The 21,689-nt window shown below is 39.5% G+C and overlaps 1 protein-coding gene across 4 annotated transcripts in view; it reads right to left on the bottom strand.

Annotated features, from left to right (window-relative positions):
* Positions 1–21,689, bottom strand: part of Ocrl (OCRL inositol polyphosphate-5-phosphatase) — a 54,072-nt gene that overhangs the window by 9,512 nt on the left and 22,871 nt on the right. For 3 of the 4 annotated variants that reach the window (XM_040744572.1, XM_040744573.1, XM_040744575.1), the window contains exons 11-19: positions 20,920–21,036; positions 20,634–20,821; positions 18,699–18,810; positions 15,847–15,956; positions 13,748–13,883; positions 10,933–11,043; positions 10,176–10,341; positions 9,726–9,961; positions 1,388–1,411 (exon numbers count right to left, since the gene is read on the bottom strand). In XM_040744572.1, the coding sequence (XP_040600506.1) occupies positions 1,388–1,411; positions 9,726–9,961; positions 10,176–10,341; positions 10,933–11,043; positions 13,748–13,883; positions 15,847–15,956; positions 18,699–18,810; positions 20,634–20,821; positions 20,920–21,036 (1,200 nt within the window). The remainder of the gene's footprint in view (positions 1–1,387; positions 1,412–9,725; positions 9,962–10,175; positions 10,342–10,932; positions 11,044–13,747; positions 13,884–15,846; positions 15,957–18,698; positions 18,811–20,633; positions 20,822–20,919; positions 21,037–21,689) is intronic. The other variant, XM_040744574.1, reaches the window with a different exon arrangement.

Below are 21,689 nucleotides of genomic sequence, written 5' to 3'. Positions count from 1 at the left end.
GGGAGCCTGGAGTTTCCAGTTGATGATGGAAGAGGCCGTGAGGCACAGCAGGAGGGACATACCACTGGACAGTCAGGAAACAGTACCCACACCTTACATTCGGGTGCTCAGAGGCAGTGGGACTTTTTATAGCATTTTCTACTTTTTTGGACATTGGACCTTGCCTGCTAGAACACAGAAAATATCTTTCTCTGTCTAAAGACAGACGGCTGGATTAGATGATTTATGATTTTACTCCATTTATGATTTAGCTCAACAATTCTATGCTCTGTTTCTTGACCATATCTGGGTATTCTCTGAGTAGTTAACTGCTATTATCAAGACCCCTAAATCACTCCTTTGTGTGTATGGTCCATGTACATGTGTGCATATGTGTGCATGCAAAGCAGAGGTTTCTACCAGTTGCCTTTGTGAGTCTATCTCCATCTTATACTTTTTGAGATAGGTTCTCACTGAGTCTATTAGACTGGCTGGCTAGTGAACTCCAGGGACCTACCTGCTATCTGTTCCCCAGGACTGGCATTACAGATGTGTGCTACTGTACCCAGTTCTTTTGTTTATACTGGTGTTGAATCTGAACTTGAGCCCTCATGGTTGCATGACAAAGACTTTATTCACTGGGCCATCTCCACAGCTTCCACATCACTATTAATGCAACCAGAATAGCATTTTTTTTGTTTTACTATCATTGGAAGCAGGGGCAGCTAACTAGAACCCTCCAACTTACGAGTTTACAGATAAGATATATCAAGACAAATCTGGGCTAGAGATGTAGCTGCATGGTACGGCACTTGTCTGGAAATTAAGAAATGCCAAGGTGGCTGGGGTACAGCTCAATGATAGTGCATTTGTCTAGCATGTGTAAGGTACTAGGTTTCATCCCTTGTAAAACGCGCACGCACACGCACACACAACACACACACACTCACTCTGATGGCTAGAGATGAAGCTAAATTGGTAGAATGCTTATCTATCATCTACTATAAAGTCCAAGTTAGATTTTCAGGACTTCACAGAACCAGGAGTGATGAAATTCCAACACTGGGGAGGTGGAGGTAGACGGATCAAGAAATAAAGGTCATTCTTGCTACATAGTGAGTTTGAGGCTAGCCTGCAATACACAAGACTCTGCCCCTCAAAAAACTGTATCCTTGAGTTTTATTTGTTTTACATGCAGAGTATCAACAACTTGTCAGATGGATAAACAAATGTTCCTGTACTTTGAGCATACTTCAAAACACCTGGCAGGACAACAGGGCTTATTAGGGAATTCTCACCGAGTCAGAGGCCTCTGATATGAGAATGCTTAAGGACAAGTTCCAGGGACCACAGTTAAGTGTTAATCAAGCACAGGGAAACCTTCATTACCACCAATGGATTGAATTACCTTTTCTAGGAAGCTGTCTTCTTCCTGAGAGCAGAGTAGGAGAAAAGTCATTGGCAGATAGACAAAGATCAGCGTTAATTCACAGAATTAGAAACAGCTCAGTATTAATTAGATCTTGCTAGCTTGCTAGACACATAGGCTTTTAAAAGCTTTGAATCCTTCAAATGGTGAACATTGAAAACAGAACATTCTGCACATGCAAATTCTTTGTCATGCATATAGCATATTATACAGTTCGCTGCGATTATCACTTAAAACCATCCTTCTACAGGCCTTGGCTTTGTGCCCTTGGGGAGTTGCCTGAGGAGCCAGTCAAGCCTGGTGCTGGGTCTTCCTGTTTACCTGCTGTCATGGGCAGTTCTTAGCTCATCCTCATGCTGTTTCCATGGAAGAACTTGGCTGCTGGACCTGAGAGTAGACACTCAGAAGCAGGGGTAAGCTGCTCCTTTCTATTGCTGTTCTCATCCCAGATAGTCCCCAGAATCTCCAAGAGCCTCCAAGAGCTTTGTCCCTCTCCTGGTACCCACCCACCTCCTTGAAGGCCTATATAGATTCACCAGATTTTGAAGGTCGTACTGAAATGTAAATGAATTTCATCTCAGAGCTTTGTGGATCAGAGTCAATCAGATTTCTATTTTCCTAGTGGACATAAAAGACAAAGAAGCAGCAGGGGAAAGGGCACTTTTTGTCTTCCTTGTGATTTCTGCAGTCATTACAACCCAATGAGAGTGAGAGCAGCAGCAATGATACCACCACCTGAGGAATATCAACCACATACCAGAAGCCATGCAAAGGGTTTATATATGATGTCACTTTATCTGCACATCAGTGTGAAACATTATTCCCTTTTTACAGATGAAGAAACTGAGGCTTTGAGAGGTTAAATTATTTGCCCAAGGTCACACATAGGTAATAAGTGACAGAATCAGGATTGGAGCCCAGGTCTGACTAACCCCATTCCATTATCACCATACTTATATAGACAACTCAGAGAGGACAACACACAAGTGCTTCCTAGATAGAGAGGCAGAGAAAAGCTGTGAGAGTACTTCTATAATCAGCTAAGCACAGTGAGAGATGCTATTCACAAGGCAGCATGGTTAATGCTGATGTTAGACAAATCTTCCCCCTGCCAGACTTCATACTGTCTCAGTGTCTTCATCTCTGAAGCAGGTAAAATATTTTCCTCATAGGGACAATGAAGCAATCTAAAGGTAGGAGTGTGTGGTACACTGCCCCAGAGACACTCAACTGGATTCCTCCCGATCCCATTAAAGACCACTGAGAAAATCGAGTATAAATCACATCTCAGGTCTGGTAGGTTTATGGAGAAATCCGAGTCTTCCTGTCAGAGAAACAAGGATTCCTGGAGTGGGAGTGAATATGTATTCCCTGACATTCCAAGTGATAATCCTGAACCTATTTTCCTGAGTTGTTACACATAGCAATTAGGGCTTTCAGTATTGTTACATTATGAATTAAACACGATTTTCCGAGTTTACCTAAACTTAAATACTATGTGCAATAAAGTAGTCAGAATCCTAGTAATAGTACTGATAAGGTACACACTATTCTATCATTATTATATGTCTATAGCTAAAGTTGATTCTGAGTGCCAGCCATCTAACTTAACAAAAGTTTGTACTCTACCATTTTATTAAATTTAGAAATACTTGTTAACAAATCTGGCAGGCTTTACATTTGTCTTCTGATGAACACATGACACATGATATACTGAACAAAATGAAGCAGGGATTGTGTCAATCTAGGCCCTGAAAGAAGTTGCCTTTGAGTGGTGACCATCTACCAGTACAAAGGGATATGCTAAATACTTTCTAAGAGGGCAGCAACAAATAAGGACAGAGAGAGAAGAAAGATGTGGTTGGTCTTTGACCCTGGTTTCCAATTGAGTCTGGGTCCTCCTTAGTCTTAGAACTTACAATCTGATATTCTTAGAATTCATATGTACAAGTTCTCAATACATGGCTACTTGTTCTTAAAAAAGAAAACAAAAAAGGATTTTGTCAGCTGGTGTTGGGACCCGGAGGTTTGTGCATGCTGGGCAAACTTTGTACTACCGAGTCACATCTAAGGCCTTAATTCACATCATTTGGAGGAAGGGATATAACAAGTGGAAGTAAACTAGGCACAGTGCTGCAGGCCTGTTACAGCAGTGAATCAGGAAGTTCACATGGACACAGGAGTTTTAGGGCCAGCCTGGACAACACAGCAAGATCCATGCTCTAAGAAAAGGCTGAGAGGCCAGCATGGGACTGATTCACCATCAGTCTGGGGTCATGAGCTCTCCCTTGTTCAGATCAGCTGTTTCTCTGGGTTTCACCAGCCTGGTCTTGACCCCTTTGCTCATCACTCCTCCCTCTCTGCAACTGGGTTCCAGGAGTTCAGTTCAGAGTTTAGCTGTGGGTGTCTGCTTCTGCTTCCATCAGCTACTGGATGAAGGCTCTAGGATGGCATATAGGTAGTTGTCAAAATAATTATCAGGGAAGGGCATTTAAGGTAGTCTCTCCACCACTGCTTTGATTGTTAGTTGGTGTCATCTTTGTAGTTCTCTGGAAATCTCACTAGTTCCAGATCTCCCCTCAAACCTAGAATGACTGTGGGTGTCAGTGAGGAGGCCTAGGCAATCTATAGTAGATCAGTATTTATCCCTGGCACACAAATGGACTTTGGGTGCCCATCCCACAATGAGAGATGTTCTCCCAGCCTGAACTCTTAAGGGAGGGACTAGGTCCTGCCCTGGATGAAATGACAGACTCTGGAGATCCACCATGGAGGGCCTCACCCTCCCTGGGGAATGAAGTGGTGATTGGGTGGGGCGGGCGTGGATGGGAGGGAGAGGGAGCTGGGACTGACATGGGAAGCAAGCTCGTTTCTAATTTAAATATATAATAAAAAGTGTTTCAAAAATCACAGAAAAACCACTTTTAATATACACTTAAGTAAAAGTTACAAAATCAGAACAAAGAAAAGGTGAACGAGGCAGAAAGAAAAACTGCACAGAAAAGCTAAACAGGGTGACAAAGAAGAACTTACCTTGTTTGTGGGGGTGGGGCATAAGCTAACCAGACAACGTTGAAAAAAATGTCACGGAACAAAAGGTGACACTGAATGACAACTTAATGAATCTAGATTGTCTGCAAACAGGCATGGGGGAACCACTCACTACCTTTGATAAAGGAAAAACATCACCCACCAGAGCACTATTACAGAAAGTCCAATCTGGTAACCCTCAATGGGAAAACATGAAGTGCAGAAACAAAGGGAAACATTATGGTTATCAACATAGATCAAGAGGGAGAAAGAACACCTTAAAATTAATATGGGGGCCAGGCAGTGGTGGCACATGCCTTTAATCCCAGCACTTGGGAGCAAAGGCAGGTAGATCTGTGAGTTCAAGGCCAGTCTGATCTACAGAGACAGTTCCAGGACAGGCAAGACTACACTGAGAAATTCTGTCTTAATAAGCCAAATAAAACGTAAGAACAAATGGAAACTAATATGGGGGCCCATGAAAGAGCTCAGCAGGTAACGGTGTTTGCCACCAAGTTTGACGACTTAAGTTAAATCTCTGAAACTCACATGGTAGAAGAAAAGAACAACCCACAAAAGTGTCTTCTGACCTCTACAGTGTGCCTTGGTGTGACTGCACAAGCTAAATTCTTCCTCATTGGCATTTTCTCCATCCGTCTTTCATCTTTTTTCATGTTTGTACTTGCCACCAAAATCCTTAACCACGTCTGGCATGCCAAACTGGTTTCCTTTTCATTAGCTCATTCTATATGCAACACCAGAAAGTGGTTCCTTCTAATATGTCAACTTACAACCTTGTGTTCATCCCCAGAGCCTCCTGACCGTTCTAGGTAATCTCTGGCTCAAGCACATCTCTTGATTTTGAGACCATTGCCTACCCTATACTACAGGACTAGTTTCAGGCAGCATAACCTGACCCCTCACCCTTCCCAGGGAAATCTTAGAATTTCTCATTCAGTCGCCTTTCTCTTACTTTGCATCCTTTTATTCAAGATGCCCCTTCTAGAAGAGTTACTTAGTCTATACTTAAATACATGTTTGTTTCTTAAGTACTCTGATTTGATTGGGAAAAAATGTCTATGGTCAACTACTACTAATCTACTTTATTCATATGTTCTGAACATATTTCTAGATCATGTTAAAGCTATAAGCATCAAATATACATTAAGACAAAAGAGGCCAATTCTGAGATTGATTTTACAGAGATTGCCTGGTGAATCGATAAGTTTTTATAGCACATAAGGGCTTGAGTAACTATGTAGGAAAGGAATCTAATGTGAATACAAATTACAATCTCCATAACATTCACTTTAAATAATTCCCCCAAATAATGACTTAACCAACTACAGTTAACAGTCGCCAGTAAAGATCATTAATGTTCAAGTGATCTCTAACAAAACTTTCTATTAATCATGACTTAGAATTTAGCTACATTTTGCATGCAAGTATACTTTCATGACCACTAAATTACAGAAACTAACATAATTTCCATACTGCTTTCTATCTAGTGTGTAACAAATATTGGTCATTATTTGGTAGTTAACATGTTAGTTAATAAATCAGAAAATGGTCTTTGTTCTGAAAAAGAATAAAAACAATTACAACAGCAAATAATTCTCATTTGTTCTCTTAACCTAATCCCAACTACCCTAGGACTTATAGAGTCTATTATTGAAAATGGTAGAAAGAACAAAAAGATTCATGACAGTTATCTCATTTTGCATTTGGCAGGAAGCAAATGTAACATAAGAATCTTCCTGAAACAGTATATGGAGACAAAGGACATGCACTGAACTCATTTCTGGCTTCACTATGAATTTATAGCACAAAATACAATAGGGGACATGTACCAGTACTAAGAACACGGTCTCATGGGACTTGAAATATTCCATTGGGTCCTGGAAAAGCATGCGTGAACATGAGACCTCAAGAAGTATTTCAGAGTCAAAATAGGCAGAAAGGTGTTCAGAAAGGAAGTGATTATTTTAGATTCCTGTTCACTGCCTCACAACAAGATGGATAACTTTTTTATTGATGAGATACAGTAATTTAATAACACTGAAATGCAATAAACCATGGAAAGAATGAGAACCCTAAAGTCTACAAAATAAGAACTTTTTAAATGAAACCACTAAACAAAAGATACATTTTGTGTTAAGAGAAATGTTCATTTGTAAGGTTATCATCCAATAAAAAAACTTTTAAAAAGAACAAGTGATGATCATGCATGTATAATTTAATAAAAAGTCATTATGTAGTTACAAATGCCCAAGGTTCTATTTCTTTAACCCTGAGTCAATTACGTCCTAAAAGAGCACAGAGGGCCCTCTACAGAGCCACTGATTACTCTAATGATTTTGTATACTTTCTATTTATGGATGTGGTCAAATTGCCTATAATATATTTTATATACAGTAAGACCTTTTAAAGTTGGTTGAGCCTCCTAGTCACTCCTAGAATAAGGAAAAATTATGGTCAGGGTACTTTATAATGCTGCCACACTATAATGCTGCCACCAACTTTGAGAAAATTAAGTCAAGGTCTAATTGATAGGAAATCAAAAGTAAAGAGGGTATATAAGGATGTTAAAAAAATACCAAGAATGGCCAAATTTGGGAAATATAGACCCTTGCCTGGGCAATTAAACTAGACTCTTAAAAAGCAAATGACAATAAAGAAAAAAATGTAGGATTGCTCTACTATGAAAGGTACTATATATATATAGAGAGAGAGTATATGTGTGTATATGCTATACTGCATGAACCAAGGTTGCATTTTGGTTTTTAAAAAAAATCTAAAAAGAAATTACTAGAAAGTAGAAAAATATGAACATAAACTCTAGATGTTAGATGGTATAGTGGATTGCTGTTAGTTTTCTGAAGTGCAATAATAGTGCTGTGTGTATGTAAGTTTGTCCTTAAGAGATACAGGCTGAGACTATGTTGACTCCTCATGGGAACCCTTATTTGTGAGGAGGAGTGGACTGGGTGGGCTAGGGGGGGTGGGAGGAGGAGAGGTAGCAAGGAGAATTGTGGTTGAAATGTAAAATGACATCAAAAATTAAAAAAATGGAAACAAAGATACAGGCTGAATTAGTGTCAAGCTGATATATTGCCACTTAATTTTAAATGGCACAGAAAAGTTTGTGTGCATGAGGATGAGGGAGTTCACTGTATTCTGTTTTTTGTTACACATTTGACTTTTTCATAAAAAGCAGGACTAGAGAGATGGCTCAGCAGTAAAGAGCATTTGCTCTTGCAGAGGACCTGAGTTAGGTTCCCATTACAGTGGCTCACACCTACACAGTTCCAGAGGAATCCAACTCCCTCTTCTGCCCTCTGTGGGGCATGCATGGCTTACAGACATATATATATATATATATGCCTATATATATATAGGCAAAACACCCATATATACAAAATAAAAAACATTTTCAAAAGATGAAAAATGATAAAATAAAAAGCAGAAACAAAGAAAAGAAAGATAAGGAATAGTGTTTGGAATAAAGTAGAAAAATCATGCAGAATCTATTCTAACAGCTGAAACGCAAAATTTGAAGAGTCTGGTAGGAGGCCCCATGCTTAGCAGGAGATGGCTACTGATAAATTAACCCAATGGTATTTTTGTAGACTTTTTGTCTCATTGCTTTGTTTGGGCATTTTTTTGTCCTACCAGTCTTTTGCATGTTTTCCAATCTTGTGTTTTTATAGTTTTTTGTGATTTTTTCCCCTAGTTTTTGTTTGCCTCTTTGTTTGCTTCCTAAAGCCAGAGAAAGAAAAGGGGGTGGAGTTGGTTGTGTGGGGAGGGAAGGATCTGGGAGGAGCTGGGGGAGGGGAACTGAGATCAGACTATATTGTATAATATTTTTCAATACAAAAAGGGAATATGGTGCTAGAAAAAAAGCAATTATGAGAAATACCAGACTGGCAGGATATGAATTTCTGTAGAAAATGGTTTTCTTTCAAAAACTGGTAGGTAAAACCTTCCATCATGAGAGCTCTATGGAAACAAATACAATTCCCGGGTTGTAATTTGCTGTCTGAGTCACAGGTGCAACAATTCCATGGCAACGGCACAGATACAAGCCAGCAGGCTGCTGCTGCCGCTCTAACCCTTCCTGCTGGATGATACAATCACTAGCTCTGCCCAGGTCTCAGCTCCAATGTGATTTTATACACATGATAACATTTAGCCCTTCATTACATTTGGTAAAAAAGCGAGGAATAAACTTGTAGTGCCACCCTGTACACAAATCCAACAATAGTTTCATCTATCAGAAAGGTTTTTTAATAGGATGAACTTGCTATTAAACCACATTTTTACTGAAAATAATATACTTTTCCTCTTAAGGATATACATATTATATATAATAACTTGGCTTGGGAAAGGGGAGGGAATAATTGTCTTTTCTTGAGTCACATTAAGTGAACAAGCCTCAGTGTACACGCATCTATGGACCGAGTTTACATCTCAGTTGGCAGAGTGCCTACCTAGCATGTGTGAAGCCCTGGCTTTGATCCCCAACACTGCATAAACCAGACATGTGACGTATACCTGTGATCCCACACTGGGGAGGTGGAGACAGGAAGATCAGAAGTTTAAAGTCATTCTCAGTTGAACAGGAAATTCAAGTCCAGCCTGGGTTACCAAAGATAAAAGCTTCTGGAATGTTAGTAAATGCGGATTCATAGGCTCCATATCTTAAGATTCGGTTACTAGTGGTGAATGGGGATAGGGACCGCTACTTGCAGTAAGCTCCCCTAGGGAGTATGATGCAAGTTCTGTAAGCTTTCGCTACAGCCCTTGTTCTCAGCAAAGTTGATATAATGTAGGGAGGGATACTGGAGTGCAAGCCAGAAAATCTGGGTGGTAGATCTCATTTGACTATGGGCAACTGACTGCCTCTGGGCCTCAGTTTTCTTGTATTATGCTTACATAATGAGGATAATAGTGCATGTTTTACTTGCCAAACCTAGCATACATGACAATTTATGTGAAAGTGTGGTAAGCTTGAGCTTAACAAGCATGATAGCTTTGAGAGAGTCTTTATCTTATTTTGGAAGTATATTAACTCTTGTTTTGACTATAGTAGATAATGACGGATTAGCCTCTTCTCTTCCCTCTTAAGCTTAATTTAATTAAAGTAGTGCTAAGATAAAGTGACATTCTTCTGTAATATTTGTCAATTCCCCTGATCCCAGAAGAAGAGAGAGAAGGCACAGGAATAACAGGGATAAAACATGCAAATTAAATGTGAAGACAGTTTATGTTTTAGGATGCTTCTCACCAAGTCTATGAGTTTGGTGACAGGAACTTCTCGGATTGGTCTTTTCATTCGACACAGAGCCTCTAAAGATGTTCCAAAGCAGCTTGGAAGGTAATTTCCACTGATGGTCAAGAAGTAATCTTTGCCTCTGTCCAAATGAAGGACTAGAATATCTTCAATCTTATCTTCACCAGAGTTCAAGATGGTTACAGAGTCTTTGCTGACGTATACATCAAGAGAAATGTCCACTGTCTCATCTAAAATGAAGGAGATGGTGCATTGTAGCACAGAGCTGTCCAGAGGAAAATCAACTGTCCTCCAACACAAACACAAACAAAACAACTGGGAAGGGAGGGGACACAATGAGGTTTCACTAATATGAAGACAGTCAAGTGAGAGACAAGTGGTTAGAGACCTAGAAGTTAAGCCAAGGTGGTGGCAAGCAGAGGCGATGGTAAAGAGAAAACTCACTTGGCTCCAAGTAGCCCTCAAAAGGTTCAGCTCGAAGCCATGGCTTGCAGTATTGGCTGTCATTAAGTTTAGGGATGAAAGAAAAATGGCAGGGAACCTGTCCATTGTTGCTGATCTGGAACTTCTCCTTTTGCAGCTGCCGAAACTTCACATTCTCAAACATAAACTGGGGAATAACAGACAGACACAACCATGCATCACTAGTAGGGGAAGTAAGTTGGATTATTCATAGACAATATGAATCAAGAATAAGGTAATTATTAATCATATATGTACCACATGTATTCACAGACTGAGACAACTTCCTAGCACTGACTTTCATGCGTGATTTAGCTAACACCAGCAAAGAAGGTGTTAGGTAACTTTTGACCCTGTTCAAGGCTACTCTGTTTGTTCCAGGGATCTGAGATGAACATGATCGTGGCCCAGGGTGCTCCTTCTGTGACTAGGCTCTGTTCCCTCAGATACATTAACTGAGCGCCAAACAGTGTAAGTAACATGAGGGCTTTCAAGCTGCTAGGTGCTGCTGTAAGAGCTTATCGTGTATGAGCTCATATGATCCAGAAAAGGGAGCTGCATCTCTGAGAGGGTAAGACACTTCATGTGCTCCTCCATCGACCCAACTGCAAAGCTGACAAGAAACAGTCTGACACCAGTGGAGATGTTAGCCTTGATGCCATTTTAAGTGACGTGGTTTCCTTTGTGTTAACTAATAATGGACAGTAGACAGGAAGGAAAGCTGTGTAGTTTTGCTCACCTCTCTCCTACTAAGTTCCAACGAAGGAAGGAAATCGTTTTCCATTCTGTCCATAATGCGTACGATATCTTCAAAGACCTTCCGATACCTCCGTTCATCGACAACCTTCACCTAACAGGGAAGAAGGCACCATTTTCAGCTCCACATGCTCCTAGCTCATCTCCATGAGAGAGCATCTAAAAATTTCAAACTGGGCATTATGGCAACACCCTTATAAGAAACTGTGGTACAGTCAATACCTTCAAAACTGTAATATTTGCTTCATCCATAACTTTTACCTCAAAGGAAATAGATCTTTATTTAGTCTTATGTAATATCAATTCTGCCATTAAGAATCCTAAATAAATTTTAAAAGTTACTAAAACAAACTAAAATAATAGGCAGTATAAAAACACACTTTAAGGGAAAGATAAAGTCAACTGGCTACATTTCTGGAAAAGTGCAATTTCTATGATGCTTGACAGTAGTACCTCTCTGGGAAGCACTTTTCCTTGCTCCATTGTTAATTATCTGACAGTGGAGAAAATGAGATAATTGCAGTAAAAATGATTTCTTACAGTGTGTAAAATGACAGTGCTAAAGTCCATCCACTGCTACTTTTAACAAGCATAAAGTAGTGAAACTGTAGAAAATATGATTAAAGCATTTATATCCATTAGTTGCTATGCACGTTGGCAGGAATCAGATAATTGCTCAATTACATAACAGGAAAGGTATGGTGTTAATAAATGGAGCCAGCGACCGTTTTAGAAAAGGCCACCACAAAATGTCCTGGAGTAAAAGCATGACAACAGACAAGCCATTTGGAATAATGGGCCAAGAAAGTTTCTAGGTCACATAGCACTTCCAACTTCCTGATATAGCTGTATTAAAACTTTATAAAACTAATGTTATCATTTAGCATAAGTAATGTAACATTTTGTTATATTTGAGACATCAGTTTCCTTTTTACATAAAGTGTAAAATTTCACAAAAATCCATGTTAAAAAAGATTTGTGTAAATGTGGAAAACAGCGGAGCTAAACAGACTAGGGAGTTGTGTTTTTTTTTTTTTTTTGGTTTTTACGAGACAGGGTTTCTCTGTATTGTTTTGGAGTCTTGAACTCATAGAGATCCGCCTACCTCTGCCTCCCGAGTGCTGGGATTAAAGGCGTGCGCCACCAACGCCCGGCGGGAGTTGTGTTTTAAAACACACTGGAGCCATAACTTAGAGAACAGAGAATTGATCACTTTAGCCCCACAGTATGTATACATTAGGCTAAGATGAATCCTAAGTTCTTACAAGGTTTTGTAATTTTTTCTTTCTGAAAAAGTATTTTTAGAACTTTCAAGGCCACAGAAACAAGGAATATTCTGAGAGTTGAGCATTTCTTCTAACTGGCTCCCTGGCAAGGTCTAGACTACTATGTGGATCCCATCAGAAAGACTAGGTAAGCAACAGACTCAACCTGGCTGAGGTGTAAAATCACAGGTTCCGGGGCCTATTAATCACAATCTCGAGGTATGGGCTTCATGAGTTCATCTCTTTCCTTTGTAAAAAGTTCTCAAGGCAACAGGTATTCCCACTAAAATCTGAGAGTCAGTGCTGCAACAGATCACAACCCAGGACAGGGTGAAACACTGTCTCAGAAGAGCTTCATCTCAGACAGCACACAGCAAATCTTTAGAAACTAACTGACAACAGAACACTTGGCTCCTTTGCTAAAAGTCACTGGTGCCAGTGTTGGGGCACAAATGTGTAATGTAGATTTTTGTGTAATGCAGTTTTTACAGCCTCTAATTATAGCTATCCTAAGGCTCTAAAGTATGATGTAGTCACTCAATAAAAGTAAGTCGTTTCTCAGTGGATTGACTCGACCTAATGGGGCATCCAGGATAACAGGATGGTGGGAAGAATCTTACCACATGATACATTCTTTTCAGAAAAGGAAATTCCCAACAAATTAGGAATTTTGTATACAAGGAAAATGACCTACATCTTAACATAATGACTTATAGAGAGATAATACTATATATCACAAGCAAATTTTGGATAAGCACATAGTATGAGACCATTTACAATATACAGACACTTATACACAAAACTATTAATCAGAAAGACATATACAGATGTCTGGCATGGATATAGGACATTTCTATCATCACAGAAGGGGCCAATAATGACACACATCTGTAAAGACAAATAATCATAAGTGATATCAACCTGGCTAGGAAGTAGGGATTTAGGAAAAGTCTCAAAGTGGTTGACCTGGAATGCAAAACCAAGTAGTAGACTACCCAGTTCATCCTAGTGAGGATCACACTAGTTATATCCTGACAGGTTACAAAACCATATATGTGGAAAATCTACAAGAAATAATCAACATATAAATCAGCAAGCTTATAAAATAATTTGCACACTAATAACACAGCTAAAAAAGGGAGAAATGCATTCACAATAGAGGCAAAACATTAACTGACTCTAAATTCAACCCAGAATTCAACCAAATACAAAACAACATAATACCTATGCTGTTTGAGGAGAGCTATAGCACACAGGATGCTCTCTCTTTAATGAGTAGATCTGGTCCTAGTCTGACCAGTCTGTGCCTACATGGCATAAAATATACCTGTACATCAGTAAAAAGACTGAACCATGAAGACATCTAAGGAAAGTGTTTGGGAGAGTTGAGGGGTACTAACCACTCAACCCTGCAAATGATTATTTGTTTAGAGAACATTTATGGCATGCTGGATTACGAACCCACTCTATCTACATAATGTTCTGGAAATAGCTACTTAACACAAACAAATGAATGAGTAATCAACTATTTACCCCAATATGGAACAGGGCGCTAACAGGTTTGTGGTCACTAGTTTTGAGTTCCATGTGACTCCGGTAATGAAGCTGATTAATATTTATTCCTCTCCAAAGAATTCGGTCACACCAGGCTGGAACTCTGCATTTCCCACTGTAAATAAAGGCATGAGTCACAAACAGAGCATACCACACTAGAATGTAGTAACACACATTGGTTTAGAATCACATTAGACCTCTTTTTATAATTTCTAATGGGGCACACACTTCTCTTTCCTGCAGGACCCCACCACCTTCTTCTCTACATTGCAAGCACTGATAATGGCCTGTCTGCTTGTCAGCCACTGAACAACTAGTACTGCTGCCCAGTACAAAGTATGTGCCTAGTATCAACTAGTGGATGGATGGTTTTCCTAAATTTAGGTCTGTATCATAAAACAATGTCACCACAAGGAAAGATGGAACAGCATCTTCTTAAAATAGTCTTCTCAGGTTGGGGTTCCATTCTGAATATTTTTTCTTCCTTTGCTCCACCTGACTGCAATGGTACTTCATAATAGACAACTAATTGAGTTGAAAACTGGCATCCTCAGTTGGGAAGCCTGGGAAATCTATGGGGCCCCTGGTAGTGGATCGGATCAGTATATATCCGTATATATCCCTAGTACACGAATGGACTTTGGGAGCCCACTCCACATAGAGGGATACTCTCTCAGCCTAGACACATGGGGGAGGGCCTAGGCCCTGCTCCAAATGATATGACAGACTTTGAAGATCCCCCATGGAAGGCCTCACGCTCCCTGGGGAGCAGAAAGGGGGTGGGATAGGGATCGATGGGGGGCAGGGGAGGAGGGGGAGAGAGGAAACTGGGATTGATGTGTAAAAGAAGTTTGTTTCTAGTTTAGATAAAAAATGAAAAGAAAACTGGCATCCTCTATTGAAAGACTGGGTTTAATCTCTGGAGAAGAGTAGAGCTTTCTCTTCGAAGCCTGGACTTTGATGAATACATCTAGCTTCTTTGATCGAGATGAACTAACATGCATGCACGCAAGCCTGAGACTAGAACAGTCCACGGAATATCCAGGGCAAGAAAAACTTATTCATCATTCATTAAAATAGAAACGCCTTGTACACTTGATCTAGTAAGTGACTAAAAATTCCTGATCAGTAGCTCTGGAGCTGAATGTTAAGTGGCAGAAGCAAAACAAAGTAAAAGAGGTCCCTTGGTGTCCCTTTTCAATTGTTGACTTGCTCCGTGGGAACACGGGACCCTCACCCCCGCCCCCAGCACCCCATCCAATGCTCTCAGAGTCTGAGCAGATGCGTATGCCCATGGATTCTTTTGTCTTTCAAGATTCTGAACTACTCAGGAAACTAGAAAAAACAGTATGTAGGGGACAAGCAGTTAAAGATTTATTGACAGGGCAACTTTGCTGGTGAAATTAGGAAATCAAAGGGACTCCAAGAAGTAAAGTTCTCTGTTTTTGGCTTCAGACATTAGGATTTCTAAGAAGCCATCAATGGATTATTTTAAGATCTATTTTTAATTTTTCATTTATATGTGTATATATATATGCAGGTTTCCTCAAAGGCCAGGAGAAGGTGTCAGATCTCTTGGAGCTGGAGTTATTGAACTTGGGATCTCTGTAAGAACACCAAGTATGCTAGCCTCTGAGCAATCTCTCCAGCCCCTTACCAATGGATTCTAATGTTCTCAGGACCAAGAATGACAATGCTAGAATTGCTTATGATTCTTTGTTCTCACCTTCTGGTATCCAAAGTTAAGTAGCAGAGAAGCAGTTTGGGAGAGGGGGCTAAGAAAAAAGAATAAGATTGGGAAGGCAAAAATCACTAGTTTGCAGAGGTGACAGAAACAGGGTACCAGAGGCAGAATTCATAAAGTGTCACCAGCCCCGACATCTAATTAATACTTTCCTAATATAAGCTCAGTTTGAAATACTCTTCTGTAACAACAGTATCTTGAGTATGTGATCTTTCCCCTACACTGAGCCATTAGATTTCCCTTTCTGCATATTGAATGTTATAAAAAAACAATGCTAGGATACAGAAAAGATCAAGCCTTAACCTTTTCTGTGAGAAGGTTCTTATCACTTTACCTGGAATCCCATCTGTCAGTTTTAGAATCATACTTGTAAGTGGGAATAAACTTGATTTCCCCTTCATTGAAGTCCACAAAGGCTTTTTTCTGTGTGCGCTGAATGTTTAACTACAGACAGAAAGAAACACCACATAAGCACAGTAACACCACATTAGCAGAGGTGATAATCGGGGTGAATGGCCACTGTTCCCTTTCTAGGCATCCAGTTTTACAGCCTTTTCAACTGTGGAAAAATACAGATAAGATTGTGTATCCTTTTTATTCAATGTCAACATTGCCATAGCATCAGAACTCACCTTCTGACAACCCTTGCTATTAGCACATTGCCATTTTATTGCCAATTATGGCCAAGATAAAATTGTGGAAACAAGGACTCTGAATAATCCTACATTGTTTAGAACTGGGCAGGCATGACCTAGCATAATTATAATTACAACAACAATGACAACAACAACAAAACACCCACAGACACCTTGAAAGAATAACTTCTGAAACCAGTTTCAGTGGGTGAGTCAGGGCTATAGACACGGTCCAGTGGCTAAGTGCTCTTCCAGAGGACCCACACTTGTTGGATGGGTCGCAACTACCTGTGACTTCAGCTCCAAGGTATCCACAGCCTTCTTCTGGCCTCCATGGGCACTACACGCACATGCACCAACCCATACTCACACAATACACACAGTGATCCTCCTGTCTCCACTACCACCTGCTAAAGCTGGGGTTACAGGTACATGTGACCATGCTTGGCTTTTTCTGTGGATGTCGGGATCCAAATTCAGGTCCTCATGCTTGCAAGGCAAGTACTCACTTCTCCTGCCTTATAATCCAGTGTTGTAAAAATTATCCTCACTCAGATATTTTACCAGAGTTCCACAAGACTCAACATTTATCCCAACTGTACCCTTTCTGGAGGCAAGAAAGAGGAGGAAATACAAAGTAGCCATTCAACTTCCGTGTAAAGGTAGATAGCCAAGAAAGACTCACTAAAAACTACTGTGCTGCAAAATCCCTGAATTTTTACTGTGGCAAAAGGCAGTCATAAGGATTTAAAGACATTTAAATCAAGTCATAACTTTGCCTTTCCTCAGTAGGAAGCATTTAACTTCCTTCCTGTACCATGATGTTCTGGGTACATAATCAAAGGAAGTGAAATCAGCATACCGAAGAGATATGTACACATATATTTACTGTGGCATTATCATAATAGCTAAACATAAGGAACCAAGAAAAGTACTTGTTAATATTGACTAGATGAAGGAAACATGGTACACACACATACTATTCAGCCATAATGAATGAAATACTGTTATTTGTAGCAAAATGGATGGGGTTAGACATAATTTGTGTTAAATGAAATACACCAGACATACAAAGACAAATGTTACATTTTAGCTCTCAGGCGTGAAAGTCAAAAGTAGTCAACCCGATAGTAGAATAGTGGTAATCAGAAAGTAGGATGTGAGGGGAGGTAGCATGAAAATAACCTGAGTGATTTTTATGGTGCTGTAGATTGTACCCACAGCATAACACAGATTATGCAAGTGTTCTACCACTGAGCTACATCCCCAGATCCCAGGCGCTGAATCTGACTCTCCATGCTGATACATCACAATAAACACAATGACCATGTGCAATTAATACATATTAATCAAATATAAGATGACATGAAAGAACATTCATTTTATTGTCCAGTGCCTATATTCCAAAAGTTTATTTTTATGTTCAAGGTGGGTTGGCATGTACCTGTAATACCAGCAGTTAGGAGGTAGGGGCAGGAGGATCATAAGTTCAAGGCCAGTCCTGGGCTATACAAGTAGTTTCAGGCTAGAATAGGTTTGATAGTGAAACTGTAGCTCAAAAAGAAAAAAAAATATGAAAATAAAATTTCAACTCATTTACCAGGTTTACACATCAACATAGAGGCTTATATTCATAGAGACTCGTTTATTGAATATCAGGTTTTGTCTGAGCACTGCATAATCAATACTTTTCTCACAAGGACTTTTGTTCTTGTTTGTTTATATGTGTGTGGGCGTCCATGTGGGAAAGTGCAGAGGTCAGAGGGTGATATCAGGATGTTTTCTTTAATCACTTCTCTGTCTTATATTTTGGGACAGGGCCTCTCATTGAACAAGGAGCTCACTGTTTGGACTAGGCTGGTTGGCCAGCAAGCCCTTGGGATACACCTCTCTTTCCCATAGTGGGGGTTACAGATACATGCTACTGTGCCTGGCTTTTACATGGGTACTGAGGATCCTAAGTTAAGTCCTGATGCTAGTGCAACAAACATTTTATCCACTGGGCCACCTTCCCAGCCCTTTCCACTGGTTTTTAACATCGACAACTAAATACCAGTTAGCAGCAACTTATCAACCAGTTCCTATTAGATTATAGCTTATGCTATTCATCCCAAACAAACTTCTTTTATTAGTTTCCCAGTCTCTTTAACAGGGCCTTCCTCTCTCTTTTACCTCCAAGCTGTTGCTCAGCCTGTCAAATAATCATAGAACAATTTTCCCTGTTGCATCTGCTAAACCACATCAATACAGTGGAAGACCATTTCCTCTAGGAAGTATACTCCAATTAACCTCATCCATTCTGCAACCCATGTATATAAATCTCTAAAATTTCTGCCTGATAACGACATGCTAAAAGAATTTTACATTTGCTTTTTGTCACCAATATTATCTCCCTTGAATCTTAGCACTTAAAGCACTCCAAATCTATATATCCTCAGCCGCAATATCTTATGAGACAGTATGAACTTGGCATCTTTTTCTAACATAAACCATGCCTACCATGTGTCTACCTCATAATCTTCACAATCTCTGCCATCGAAAATTCACTTACCTGGTCGAATTTCAAGAGCTTCTGAAGGTCATTTTTATTAATAAGACTTTTCACCTCATTGGCATCAGGCATGCAAAGTCTGTAGTTCAAGTCTCCCAACCAAATGACAACACTGAGGATCAAGAAACAGATTAGAATAGCAGTAATTAGCATTAAAGTCAATCAGAGGTGAACAGAGAGAAGAAAATGGGTAGACTACTTATAAGGATCTATTTATCACTGACAAGGGGTTTAAAGCTATAATTAATTCTTTAGGGGGAAGGTACTGCCAGTACCTAAGAAAGGCAATAGATCACAAAAGAGCTGCAAAAATAGGCACATCACACACAATGGAATGAGAATGGAGCAATACAGTATACATATGGGATTTGGAAGCCAAGGAGTTAATGGACTGAGAAGCATGCAGTTTACTTGCTGGATTAGCTTCAAAATTTTGTCTGGCTGCCTGCCAGGTCTCTAGGCGAAGAGAATCTTGATGCCTTTTGCCTCTCAGAGACCTGAGGTTTTGTAGGCACTGTGTTATGGTTTGGACGGTGGAAAGGACTGACAGAGCCCACTAGGAAAATTAAGTCCGGCTCTCCAGTGTAGCCAACTTTGCTACATCTGTTTAAGATCTGAAGTTCAAGTTCCAGTAAAGAAGAAAGCAGACATGTTAGTCCTCAATCACAACACAGCACCAGGACTTGAGACATGCTAAGACCCTGAAATTACCACATCAAAATGGGTCCCTTTTGAGTCACCTCAAGTTCTCAAAGGCAATGGACTCATGGGAAATAAATTTACAGAATTACTGGGGACTTCATGATTATAAATTTTGAGTCATGACTTTGTCACCATGAAACAGAATTCTATATGATCCTAACTGCTGAAACAATATGGAGACATTCAAATATCACTCTTTCCCTAATTACCCTAATATCCATTGCTTCTAATAATCCTAAATTATCTTTTGATTTACTTACTGTAATTCTCATCTCACACTATTTCTTCCAAATCACCTCTCAGAATTTCAAAGACCAATTCATTTCTTTACAACTGATTATTTTCTATCAGCACTGAGCCCACTCCTCAATGGATTTCTGCTCCTGTCCTTATGAAACCCCATTTTTTGCAGACCTATTACTGCCATCCTGTTTCTAATAATCACAGTGGTTAAAAAGAATAATGTAGATCTGCAGACACAATGTTGTAAAGATAAGTAGGGCAATATGTTCTCATGAAACAAGTATGTGTGTCTGTATATGTATGGAGAGAAGTCTAGAAGAGACTGTTCAGTGAAATGATGCATGCCTCCATAGCCTTTAACTTTCCTAGTAGCTGCACTTAAAATATAAAAGTAAAAATGATTTATTTAATGCAATACATCCAAGTCATTAATGTGTGATTAACATTTTGCAAATTAAGGTATCCCACATTTCCCCTAATAAATTTTCAAAATCTAATATAGTTTTTGCTTACCAACCTCTCGGTTTGACTAATGACTTCCAAATACCAAAAGTCAGATGCTGGCTATCATATTAGACAGTGCAGCTCTAGAAAGTTCTACACTCAAATGTTAAAGATGGTCTCCTTTGGAGAGAGGACTGGCTGGGGAGAAGAGGATTCTAAGCCATGTTAATTCATTTTATCTCCTATTATCACACTTCTACCTCATTTTTAAAAATGACACTAATGCACAGATTCCTTCAGCATTATTTTAGAAGTGACATTAATACAAACCTTTCTTACCCCAATGCCAAACCTAATTTCTCTGCCTCAGTGGATCTCCTATTTCTTAACCACTGAGCCATGTCTCCAGCCTATGAATCTGCTATTTCTAAATAACATTCTTTTCTTTGTGGCCTAAATCCCCCACTCTCCACAGCTCCATAGCTTCTTACTCTATTTAATCACGGTTACCTCTCTATCAAAGGCCATGGAGTGGTAAGCACTTACTCATGCTTCATGATATTCAGTTGTGGGAAAGCCTGATTGGGGACCGTAAAACTCATTCTTGCACAGATGTCTTTATAATCTTGATTCCTTCTTTCAAACTCTTCCACATGGGCAGCCAGATGGGAATTGACAATGCAGAAGGTGGTATTATGAAATACAAATCTCACAGCTACTCCACCTTTGTTTCCCTGTTAGCAAAAGTCATTATCAAATTAGGGATCACAAGGTGTAATCGAATTTCACATAGATATAATCAGTAATTAAATTAATTGCCAAAGTAACTCACCATTTTCCCCATGATTCCAGTTCCAACTGTTTCTGTAGCAACATCACGGATATACCGACATTGATCTTTTCTGGCAAATATAAGAAGCATCATCCCCACAAGGCGGACTAGTTGAACCTATGAGTTTCAGGGAGTTACAAACAGCTAATAAGAGCATCACTCTCTGCTACATAGCTACCTTCCTAGAATGATCAACAAAGATGTCCAAATCTGGATCTGCATCCTCTAATTTCCTATTATACCCCATAAACTGGAAGCCAAGGTTCTCTGTGGAAGTTCTAGTCTCAACTTGATTAATAAAAGTCAGAATCTCTGAGGGCAATGCATAAGTTTGTTCCCCTCTCTCTGTTTCTATTTGTCAGACTGGGGATCAAATAAAGGATCATGAGCATGCTATGCAGGTACTCTACCACGAACTCTTATTCCCAGTTTTAGCTCTCTTTTTAAATCACTCTGTAGCCTATGGATAGTACATGAAAAGTTCAAATAGTAAAGAACAAGCCATTGTTCTTCCTTCTCCCTCCTAGACTCTGATTTCTCATTGTCTCAGATATTTAAATCTACAAACAGTGATCCTTTGAATTTTGATTATTTTTGGTCTAAATTTGAGCTAGAGAGCTGTAACAACTTCACGATTTATGCCACCTACATACATTGTTCAAGAGCATAGAAGAACATTAAATTACTCCTTTTGAGATTAGAATAGTCATCTTAAAATGAAAATAACTCTCCTAGTAGCTAAATGCATCTATCAGATATCTTCTAAAGAC

This window comes from Mesocricetus auratus, unplaced genomic scaffold, assembly GCF_017639785.1.
Source record: "Mesocricetus auratus isolate SY011 unplaced genomic scaffold, BCM_Maur_2.0 Super-Scaffold_100003, whole genome shotgun sequence".
Lineage (NCBI taxonomy): Eukaryota > Metazoa > Chordata > Mammalia > Rodentia > Cricetidae > Mesocricetus > Mesocricetus auratus.
Note: the sequence above shows the minus strand (reverse complement) of the source record. Positions and strands in the feature narration are given on the sequence as shown.